Raw genomic sequence first — 12,535 nt, 5'->3', positions numbered from 1 at the left:
GTCTACATATGAGATTAAAAGGTTTAATTTTTGCATTTAAATATAATTAAATTTTGCTTTAAGTTGCAATTTACAATCTACGTTTTAATTAATCAATATTTTAACTAACTTATGTTTCCTTGTTTATATAACTAAACTATTGTCTACTTAAACGCATAAATGCTTTTAAATCCAGTAGATAATTAAAAAAAAATATTTCAATGTTAAAAAAATACTGTGTTTCGATACGATGCGTAATTTTTTAAATAACTTACTTTATCATATATACTAGAAATAAAATATCTCAGAAGAAAAAGAAAGATTTTCTTTTCTATATTGCTTCGCATGAATAACCTATACTTTCAGGAAAGTACGTTATGATAAACATGCGAGGAAATTATTCAATACAGAATTCTGTAGAATCAAATAATGATGCAAATAGAAAGGTGAATAAAATATAATATTATGATTTTGTCAAAAGCTTTACTCATAAACGTTTTTATTTTTAGTTTTTCTCAAGCAAAAAAAAAAAACTGAACAAAAATTTTGCTAATTTTCAGCTACATAACGGAATTTTTCTTAGATTTTCTGTAGACAGTCATGACCTGTCACGCCTGCAACCGCAACTGATCGCGGGTGGTCAGGAATAAAAGCTGAGTTTGTTAAAAGAACACTCCAAGGCTTGCCATCGCAAGCCCGAGTGGCAACATTTCTAGAAGTCTTTTGATACATGAGTGATGTCAGCAGTTTAATGGAATTGAGGCTTGCTTTAGTTTTGGGCTTTTGGAGAACCACAGCTTCTCTTTTGGCAAGCATATCTGCCATCTCATTTCCAGTGTGAGGGTACCCATTGAAAAGATATCTTGTGGAAAAGTTCTTTTATGATTTCCTGGCTCTGCTTGACTAACATGTTCTTACACTCTTGATAAGAGAAGATGGCCTGCATTGCTGAAGTTGAATCTGAAAGGATAACTACTTTCTTGAAAGAGTTCTGGATTAATGATAGTTGTTGAAGAGCCACCTGGATGACTTTCAGTTCTCCATCAAAATGCGTGGAGTAAGCTCCTACGGGTAAGTAGAAACTGAAAAGCTTGCTAAAAACTCCAGCTCCAGCCCCCTGGTCCCTAAAGGTCAGTATCCATTCCTCAGCCGGAAATCGCTGCTCAATTATTTCCAACGCAATGGCTTTCATTTGCTCTGGACTCATGAATTTCTTATCTACTTTTATATTCAGGTCCAACCGCGCATGAAAGAAGCTATAGTCCAAAGAGTTTGTCAAAAACAGCAGTGCCGGTAGTTTAAAGAAAATAAATAAGTAAAAAATAAAAACAATAAACCTTCAATTAAAACTATTATAATGGAAATTTAGTTTTGCTTGGGTCGTCAACTCAGCAAAATTCAAATAAAATACAAAGAGAAGATAATAAACTGCTTTATTTTTTACGTAATTCTCATATTTCATACTATCTTAAACACATTCTTCAAGAAGTACAATGTCTAGGTGAAGTAAACGATATCTCACAAATTTCCTACCTTGTCTAAGACCACCGGGTATTATGTACTATTCTGCTTTTTCTACATTATTGTGGTAATATATACAACAAAACAACATAATGAATGTAGGAAACAATGTAGGAAAAAAATATCATTTTAGTGTAAAAACTGTTTTACTGAATCTTAATTTTAATCGATTTAGTTAATCGATTTAAAACCCTTACTTCTAAATTGTTTAAATAATGCTGCTGAATCATCTTTTAAAAAATTAATCGAAATCTAAAACAAAGAAACGATGGAGATTTAAAGAATGAAATCTTCACCATTTCTCTTCGAAACTCGATTAATTCAATAATGAATTCGTTTTCCAAAATCCCCCGTCATGTTTTAATGATTTTTACCCGTCTTAACAATATATTATTTAAATTCCACCGCTTCTCATTGAGAGTGTATAATGAGCGAGGAATTCCATTTGAGCTTCCTCGGCCGCCAATCCCCCAGATGATTTTCAGGTCTTAACTTTTAATCGCGGTGCATATTTTATGGTGGAGATTTTCGTTAATTCTAACGAAATAGAAGATAAATTCAAATTAATGAAACTCATTTTTGAAGGTAAAATAAATAATTTTAAATTATATTGCTATATCGGTTTGTTACCCTTCGATGTTAGATGAAGTTTAATTTATACAAATTTGTAGGTTCAAGCATTTATGAATTATTGACCAGGGCAATGGCAATCTTTGATTTAATTCCTTGACTTTAACACATTAACGTAAACTTAATTACATTTTTTAATCATTAAGTTTCATTATAATTTGCAATTTAGCTTGTTACCAAAATAACAAAAGATGGAAAAATGAACCACTACTTCCCTTACGAAGTGCTGAATAGTCACGAAGTTGCGATATAAGGACACCACCAAACAAAAAACTAATTTAAAATATTTCACTCTAGTACGTGTTGTTTTTGAAAGGATGTTACAAAATACTGTTTATATTTAGTGAACAGTAATTATCATTCAGTTAATTATAAATATTGAGTTACAGAATGGCTGCAAGAAAGGGCTGTATTTTATATTTTATAATCGTCGTTGAAAGCCAACCTAAATTTTTTGAGCTTACGACTAGTAATGTCCAACACCGTGGCCTAGTAATTTTGAAATTAATGCAGAAGATAAAGGAACTCCTTTATCATGTATTGGATGAAATGTGTCTTCATGGAAGACAAATTGATGAAACGTTACATGGAGAGGAAAACTACGAAAACCACCCACGGTTAGCCTAACTTCAAGGAAACTCCAACCCATGATTCGTCTACCACTGATGATATTTTACGTCAGCACTGTGCTTAGTGCAAGCCAGGCGTGGAATTCAAATCTACCAGCCATCTCTGGGGTTTGAACTCGGTTCAACTCTTTGGAAAGCAAACGCTCTATCCCCTGAGCAATCAATCATTGATAAATGGTTATAAAAAGTAGGGGTCAGTGCTAGGAACAGAAAGAATAAGTAAAACTATTATTCAACAATCATTTATAAGAAACCCTCACTGATTTGTGCTCTTTTTCGCAAAAATTGTTACTAAATATGGTGGCTTCTAATCTTCCTAATCCTTAACAAGAATTTGTTACTTATTACCTCATTGCTAGGAAACGCAGGAATAATTTCCTCAACTATACGCCAATCATTTAAAAAATTCACACAATAGCTTGTGCCACAGTTGCAAAGTTTGCTTCCAGGTATGGTGTTTTTATCTTCGTGATACTTATTAAAAAGTGTTGCTCCCTCTCGAAGTAAGTGCCGGCAATAGTCGGTATTAGTGCTACTACTGTACAGTAATCATTTAAAAAAATCACGCACTCTTATTTAAAATTTATAAAATTATTTAAAATAAATTTATTCATTACCATAAGATTTCCAATTTTGTCGCTACCTTGTAAACTAGAGTGAGGCTGCACAAAAGAGTATAATTTTGAGACAACTTTTTCTCTAGCAATCTACAACAGTTGTGTCCTGTTTCAGGTCTTCTTTTTAATCTTACTGCCATCATAAAAATTAGTGTATTATTGCAAACATTCATTCGTAAGAAAATAGCTTCTATTTTACGCATATTATAATGGTTGGTTTACGGTAGCATCAATTGTTATTAATAAGAGTTTAAATTATTAAATCCCATATCCATAGTTTAAATTATTAAATCTCAAATAATAAATAACAAATTTTATCAGTTTAAACTTTAATCAGTTATTTTAAACTTGTTTAAATTAACCACACTGATAAGTTTCGATTATCTTTGACCATAAATTATCTTATGATAAGTATTTTGCCTAGAAATGTCAAACAATTGTCGATCAACAACAAAACCTTTATTAGCAGCGATGAAAAATTTATTTTCTGAGAAAAAAAAAACTCCAATTGTTCTGATTGCGCCTTTGAGAAAAAATTTTATTACCGGTTTCTAAGCAACGAAGTAATACATCACTACCTTGTTATTATTCAAGGTATGCTTATCATATTGATCATGTGTCGGCATACTTTTTAAAGTATTGCTATAAACATTTATCTTTCTAGCACCTTTATTATTAACCTAACATATTCAATGATTTAAATAATAACCTGTATTAATGACTTAATATATTCAATAATTAATTAATAGCTTATATTTATGATTTTATATATTCAATAATTTATTTTACATACTCTAACAATGGCCTAATTTTTCTATAATTTAACTAACAACCTCTTTTAATGACCAAATACATTCCATATTAAATAAAAAATTTCCCCCCACTTATTTTGCAAATGTTTAAATATATTAAATTATTAGTACATAAAAATTTTCGTTTATGCACAGAAAGACCGCTCTTGTGTCTATAAGCTTAATAAAGAGTACTAGATAATTATCCTATTTAGGGTCATCTTTAAAAAAGTTTAATATTGGCCTTTAATATGTTTATATATATATATATATATATACGTCAAACCCCGCTATAGTGAACTCCCGGATATAGTGAACGAAATATTCGGCCCCGTGCCCTGCTATATTCGTATAATGTTATTTTTTGTGGATATAGTGAACCAAAAAAGTGAGTTGGATATAATGAAATTTTTCCATCTCTAACTGATTTTTTTCTTCATTTTTTTGTGATAATTTTAAAATTTTTACTTTAAAATAAATACATATGCCGATTTTTAAAACCATCTATGGAGGGGAATTTAGAGATAAGCTTCTTTTATTTCACTTTCCCATTCCTAAGCAAACCAAGCAGATATTTCCAATCCAGGCAGATAATGCACCTGTAAGGTGTCAGTGGCATCAATATGCATTTTCTGTCAGAGGGAATGAGTAAATTATTCATTATTGGTCAAAGGGTTAGACACTAATATGTGTTGATAAGGCCCTCATTTCAACTCCTTTTTGCTCTCAGTTAGGTTAAAAAAAAGCCTGCAAACAAGTGTCTAAAATTTAACTATGACGAGAAGTAAACGTAAAACGTTCCCCTTTGATGATAAAATGGGCATAATCAGAAAAATTGAAAATGAATGCAATCAAGCTGATATTTGCAGGGAATATAAACTATGCAAATCTGCAGTTTGTAGCACATGGAAAAATAGGCAATTAATTATTTCTGCTCATAAAAAAAATTTAGATGGCTGAAAAATTTTTTGAAAAGCAGATCACAAGGATGTTGAAGAAGCATTACTGAAGGGCTTCAGCATTCAAAGAAGCCGCAATCTTTCAGTATCTGGACAAACGTCAATGAATTTGCTAAGCGATTTTATGAGACCAATTTTATGTGCTCGAATGGCAGGGGAAACAGGTTTAAAAAGCGGAATAACAGAAATCCATTAAAAATTATCTGAGAGTCAGGAAGTGTTTCCATATCTGATGTTGAGGATTGCTCATCAGCTAAAGATTTGTAAGCAAGATGAAGAGTAATGAAAAATAACACATTTTTCACTACTACATAATATTTTTCAGTCATTTATTTAAATAATGTGTAATAAGAGGAAGGAGTTTGGGAACCATTAGTTAAATTGCCTGCGTAACGGATATAGTGATATCCCGGTTATAGTGAACCAAAATTTCCATCTCTTGAAGGTTCACTATAGCGGGGTTTGACTGTATATATAAATCAGTACATTAAAGTAAGAATTACTTAGAATGATAACTTTCTCATCCATTTGTTGTGTTGCTTATCTTATAATCCATGCAGGATGATTTATAAAAATGATAAGATTTAATAGTTATCGGAATTCCGTTCCAATTTACAATAAATGAGCATGATTGGGATAAAATTACAGCATTCATTCAAAAAATTGGAAATTTGAATAATGGCAACCTAATTGTTAAACGTTCATTGGTCCATATGTATTATATAAATACCCTAGATTGAAATAATGGAATTAGGATCCATAATAAAATTGGGGAAATCAAATATCTCGACGAAAGAAATTACAGTCCAAACTAACTGCTTGATCATCATATGGAAAGTTAACTTCTTTTCTGAAGATCTTCTCACTGAATTATTTTCAACGCATAATTTGTGTGTTGATAAATACTCATTTTAACTGTGTTATTATGATTTAAATCATGATTTTAAAAAGCAAATTATTTGCGAGATAAAAAAAGAAAAAAAACTGAGCATTATTCAATCAATATTAAATCAAATCCCTCTACCTCTAAAATAAATGATAGTTTATTTTTTATGTTAATAAAATCGAAATATTCGACGATATCGCAAATGTTTTGTGGATACACTTAAAAACAAATTTCCAAGTTCATATGAATTATTCATGCGAAAATCGCGTTATATCAGAAAACGTATCGAAATATGGAAAATAAACGAGATTCCAAAAATTTAAAAACGTTTTAAAAAGAACAAAACTAGCAGGGAAAACATTATATTTACATTTTTGCTCAATTATGCTTGGTAGTTTACTTCCTGCTAACATATTCCAGCTTCTGAGAGAAATTTTCAAACTGTGTTTCCAAATCTTTGAAAAGTGAGATATGCATATGTTTGCTTAACATCAAATTTTTTAACATATATTTCTGTCAAATAAACATAAGACGTTCGAATATTAGTTCACTAAGAAAAGGAAAGAAGGATATCATTAGCCTTTGATTAGAAATGTTAAGAAAAGAAGAAAAAAAGAAACGATGTAAATTTTAATTTCTTCAATCTTTTACCGTTTTTCAACCCTTAAAGAAATCTATTTACTTAACTACACTCATATAGTGTTTCAACAACTTTTTCACACACTCTATTTTTTTTTTGTCTAGTATATTATTTTTTTTTCTTTATAACTATTTAAATGCACGTTCTTCGTACATGGAGGAAAAAAAAAGTAAGCAATCAATATATCAGTACTGTTATAAACAACAATACAAAATCCTGGGTGAAGTTGTAAGACGTATACAAACACAATTACTAAGCTAAAATAATAATAGCTAAAATAATAAAAGTTAAATGTTATATTTTGTCATTCTCTGTGACTTTACGTTATTATATTAAGCAAATCAGGTTTTTAGTGGTTCCTCTCATCGAGATATTTTTATTTCCTATGAACTGCACAATCAGTCTTCCCGATGAGCAGACCTAGTGCGTTCTCTAGAAGTGGTATCCACTCTTTCAGGACCACCACAATGGGTGAGATACCATTAGTCATGTTAATTTGGGCGTCTAGTTTCCGCCACACTAGATGGCAGCACCGAGACTCTATTTGGATGCTAAAGGGCACTAGGAATTTAATTTTGCCCGAAATGCCTAGAGCCAATAAGGCACTCCAGGGATCTTTTACATGCCGTATAATCATACGACATGGCCACTCTCATCAAGATAAAGATTAACTATATTCTGTATAATTTGGTATCATCAAGATATTGCTCGAGACCAACACATGAGAGTCAAAGTTTAACAGAACCATGTGATTTTCTCTTGTGCTTATATTTTTAGAGGGACCGTAAAAACCCTCATTCTACAGTATAAATCTATATATTTTCACACATATGTCATATCATTTCCGTCAATAAAAATATGGTGATTTTTTACCTCTCCTTTAAATTAATTAGTTTCATTTCCCTATAACTTGTGTTTTATAGTAGTTGTACTATATGGCTTGTTTTGTTTTAGTTAAGCTAGTACGAATTACCAAAATAAATTAAGCGTCGTCTTCAATAATAGTTTCGTGGAATTCACCATTTCCCCATTAATATTGCTTTGAACAGTGCTTATTTTTAATTTCAAATAGTAATTAATACCAAAATTAATTAAGCATCAATCGCATTTATCATAATAATAATAATAATAATAATACGGCTTATTATTTTTTCTAAACGATAAGTCATTACTTTTTTCTAAACGATTTAGTACAATTTCTCTAATAATTTTGCTCTATAGTGCATAGCACACTTTTCCATTAAGTTAATATTTAATAATGTGTTCCAGGTTCGAATCCCAGTAGGTGAAGATTGATACCACTTCTACTTTCTGCTCACATCGAAAACAGTGCTAACGTAAAATATCTGCAATGGTAGACGGTAGTGGTGGATTAGAAACCCCATGCCATCGGACTACGCAGGGGATAATTTCGTGGTTTTTCTCTCCACGTACCACAAATGTAGGTTATTTCCGTGTAAAATTCCTCCAGTTTGCCACAATACTTGATCCAGAAGTCCCCTTGACTTCTGGGTTGGGTTTAAGCTTACAAGACAGCAGATTTAAAAATTGATACCCTTAAACTCAGAATTTCGTCAGCTGTTCAACGCTGATTTAGAATTAAAAAATGCTTATTACTAAAATTAATTAGCGTTTATAATATTTTGAATTTTAAGCTTCTCAAGTGAATTAACTAATTCTCTCAGATGAATTAGTACCGTTTCTTCAAAGAATTTTTTCTTATGTGCGCAGTTTATGTTTTATTTCATATATATGCTATCATTTAATTGCCATTAATGACGACAAATTGAATAGAAAAATATTTTTTCATTCCATTACTCCAGGATTATTCATTTTATGGAAAGCATAATAACGCATATTAATTCGATTTAACTATTAAATAATAATAAAGGGACTACGAAGAAAATAGTTTAAGCGAAAACAAGATTGGAATAAATATTGCTTAGACAGCGAAAAACATTGCTTTACTTACATAAAACTTCCTTTTTTTTTACTTTGATAGCAAATATATTAAGATAGTTTGCTAATATATTCCATATAAGTATTGTTTGTGGATTCAAAGCACTCGAGCTAAGGGCTCATGAAAAGAACTTAGATAACACGTTCCTTGAATTTTTGTTTGAAAGGAAAGAAAATCAATTCAAACATAAATAAACAAGATAAATTTTCATCTTCTAGGAAACGTCTGTTTTTATTAAATTTTCGTTCAGAATGCAAAGAGTGCTCTAAATTACATCTACCCTAATACATTTTTTGGTTCTTTTATTTACTATAAAATAAATTACTGTATTTGGTTTTCGTAAAGGAATCAATCATGCACGTAATGTGTATTTATGCTGGTTTGAGCATTTTTAACGACATAAGACTCAATTGAAGCAAACATGTAATTTAATATTTAAATAAAACTATGTCTTATAAAGCTATTTTTCAAACTTTCATTTGAAATTGCTGCTTCAACGCTTGTTATAATCAATGATTATTTTTAAACAAGCACGCGATTGTTGAGAGAAAAAAAATTCTGTATATTTGTAAAAAAATATATATAAATTTTTATTTTAGCTGTCCCCTATTTTAAGAAAATTCATATTTAGATAGGATGTAAATTCAATTAGGCTTTACTCTCGTATATCTTCACTGCTTAACTATTCCACTCTCTGTTAGTAAATAATTATGTTTCCTTTATTTTTTTATTTTTGATGAACAATGCTCAAAAGAAAATAAAACAAATAATTATGGATAACTTTTGATCTAATGATTGGATCTTCAAGTGTTAGGACTAAATTTTATTGGTCCAAGGGAGTGACCTCAAATATGGGAAATAATCGAGACAGAAATCAGATACAAAAACGTACTTTCTCTGAATAAACATGCCTTTATTTGACAGATTTTTTTGTAAGCCCTCAAAATATATGGGGTAACAATATGGGAAATATGGTCCCAATAGTTAGTTCAGAAGAGCTTACAAAAGTTCAGACCCCATAATGTTAATTTTATGTATAGCTTATTTTACCATTTTCGAGAAATTTATAAGTGAATCGAGTATTTTTTTTCATAAAACACAAAAATTCGTTTATTTTAAGATAATTTCATGCAAAAACTGATGTAGGGGAGAGTCGGGTAGCCCCGCCCAGCGGGTACCCCCGCCCACTGTCAATTTCATATGTATAGAATATTTTTTCAAGTCAATGGGCCATCGGACATTAGTTCTTATACTGAAAAAAGATTATTTTCAAAGTTTCAAGTATTTATGCAGCTGTTAACATGGTAAACAATAGTTTTGAAAATATGTTGAATACAGTAGTCATGAAATTAAGAAAAATTGGTTGAATGTTTCGATTAAACTTCATTTTAATACTAAAAAAATAATTTTTTCTATACATACAGCATTAAAGTATGTAGTCTTAAGTTTAATTTGCACAAAGAAAGAAGTTTGTATGTAAAAAATTGTTCGAGTAATTACAAATTTACAAAAAAATTGGATTTCGGGTAGCCCCGCTCACATGAATGTCGGGTATCACCGCCCAATTTTATTTCGTCGATAAATGTACGGTTGCAAAGATTATTATTTTATTGCTTCAAATTTGAATGTTATATGCATTTTTAACAACAAATATATGTTTTAATATTATATGAAACATAAATTTATATATTTAAAAATGAAAAATTAAATATTTTTAAAATGTAATTGATATATCCAAATTAAATTTAATACCAAGAAACCATAAATATTATGATAAGCTATTCGCTTACTTATTTATTTTCACTTATTTGCGAACGAATCAGTCTACAGAAGCATCTGAAAGTAATCAAAATACAAAGTAAATTTGTAATTTTTTAAGAAGTATTTTATATTAAGTTTACAAGAAGAGATCAACCAAATAAGTTTATATTGGAAAAAAAACTATTGTTATTAATTATTGTTACTTAAATGAAATTATTTTCGTTAAATATTTAATATAAATTTATATTAATATTATAAAATATTAATATACATTAATAATGATAAAAAGTATGACATTTGTTGTTAATAAATGATAGAATTCACTAAAAGTATATAAATATGTAATAAATAAAATAATTTTGCGATAAAAATGATAAATGAGGTTTATCTATTGTCAATACATTGGTCATTCTCATTTACACCTGAAAAAANAAAAAACATAATTTTTGTAACTGGGTGGGGCTACCCGACACATTTTGAAAAGAGCTGAAAAACATGCTTTTTTAAATTTCGGTTTTTTTAAGTTAAACTATTCTTTTTTTGGTTTATTCTTTTTGCATTACTTAATTAGATGATAAAACAATAGAAAAATACAAAAATATTGTTTGTTACTCAATGTTATACAGAAATATAAGCAATATTCCTTAAGTGAGCGGGGCTACCCGACTCTCCCCTATAATAAATATTTTGTATCGTTTCATTTAATAAATTTCGAAAAATTTCGAATCATACGGTATACACAGTTTTAGATCATTTTAAAAAATGTAATTTTACGTGACACATTACAAAATTTGAGAAATATTTGTCAAATGGTTCCTGAGGAACTATTCATCATGTGATTCATTAGATTCCAATTTTGCGTTTTGGCATAGGTAAAATGTCCCAAGAAATGATTTTTAAAATATTTTTTTGCCATGTAAATGTTCTTTCAAATGATGTATAATTTTATATACCTAACAACTCAAAAATTTTTTTATAATTAATAAATAAAATTATAAAAATTAATTATTAAAAATTACAATGTGCAAATTTGGTAGCATTTTTGTTCAATTTCTCAAAGTGAAATATATTTCTTAACGAACAATGAAGCAGAATTTTTTTTAAAAAGATCTTGCAGTATAAAATTTATCTGCAATTATGTGCGAAAAGGAAAATCGAAAGAATTTTACTGGATAGTGGGACGACAAGAGTGCTGTAAATCTCTAATCGGTTTTTGGCTATTACTGGTATATATTTTGCGTTCTCACAAAGCAAGTGGCAATAGTATAAGAATCAATCAGTCAATGCCGGGATTCCAACAGGGGATCATATCAATATGAAGTGATTTTTCTATTTATTAGGGCTATAAGTTCGTAAGTTATGAGTCGTGATACTTTAAAAGAAGTAATACTGTAAAATGAAAAATATCACGCTGTGTCTGCGGATCTCTATACTCGACTTTAATATTGCTATAAAAGACTCAGTAACTGAGTAGGGGAGAGTGGGGTCCATTGTAACAGGGTACGACTGTAACAGAGAGAAAATTTGGAGTGTCGGGTTCTAGATTTGGTTCCTAGGTGGCGCATAAGGTGTATTTAATAAATCTACGTGTACACCCTTGCTGGCTACCATTTTTATGTACTTTTGAAAGAGTTACGTCACAAAAGATATTTTCGCGCTACGTAAGTACTTTTTTTGGTATTGGAACTTTATATTGTAACAAAGTAATTTTGTTTAAACAAATAAAAATTATTAACCGAATATGTAAGTGGACACCTTAATTAACATTTCAAAAAAAAAAAAGATTAGTTTTGTTAATTAACTAGCATTGTTTTTAACAAATGAAGCTGAAATGGCGTCTTGGGGACGATTGTAACAATAAGTAAAGGGACGATTGTAACAGCTGAAAATAAATAATCTTATGTTTACAAACCATTACTTAACTCTTTAAGAACCACCAATAGTTTCCTATATCATTTATATTATGTTGCATGTGCATTATTTTATTTGTCACCTTTCACAGCATAAATTAAAATTTTTAACCCCTTAAAGTTAAAAGTTTAACCCTTTAGGTCTCTGCTCATTATTATTTTTACTCCTAAAATATCACTACTATTTTGATCAATAAAAAAATATATCACAACTATGATAATATGTATAATTAACTATGTTTTAGTTGAATT

General features: G+C 29.6%; 1 protein-coding gene across 1 annotated transcript; it reads right to left on the bottom strand.

Moving 5' to 3' along the window:
- Nucleotides 1-805: 805 nt before the first annotated feature.
- On the bottom strand, nt 806-1,186 carry LOC107445843 (uncharacterized). Its single transcript, XM_016060334.1, has one exon. The coding sequence runs from the start codon at nt 1,184-1,186 to the stop codon at nt 806-808; it is 381 nt and encodes a 126-aa protein (XP_015915820.1).
- Nucleotides 1,187-12,535: the final 11,349 nt, after the last annotated feature.

Source organism: Parasteatoda tepidariorum, chromosome 5 (genome assembly GCF_043381705.1).
Source record: "Parasteatoda tepidariorum isolate YZ-2023 chromosome 5, CAS_Ptep_4.0, whole genome shotgun sequence".
Classification (NCBI taxonomy): Eukaryota; Metazoa; Arthropoda; class Arachnida; order Araneae; family Theridiidae; genus Parasteatoda; species Parasteatoda tepidariorum.
Note: the sequence above shows the minus strand (reverse complement) of the source record. Positions and strands in the feature narration are given on the sequence as shown.

What these genes read in the sequence shown, in the direction of transcription:
- LOC107445843 (XM_016060334.1), bottom strand. Translation starts at nt 1,186, where the DNA reads ATGAGTCCAGAGCAAATGAAAGCCATTGCGTTGGAAATAATTGAGCAG.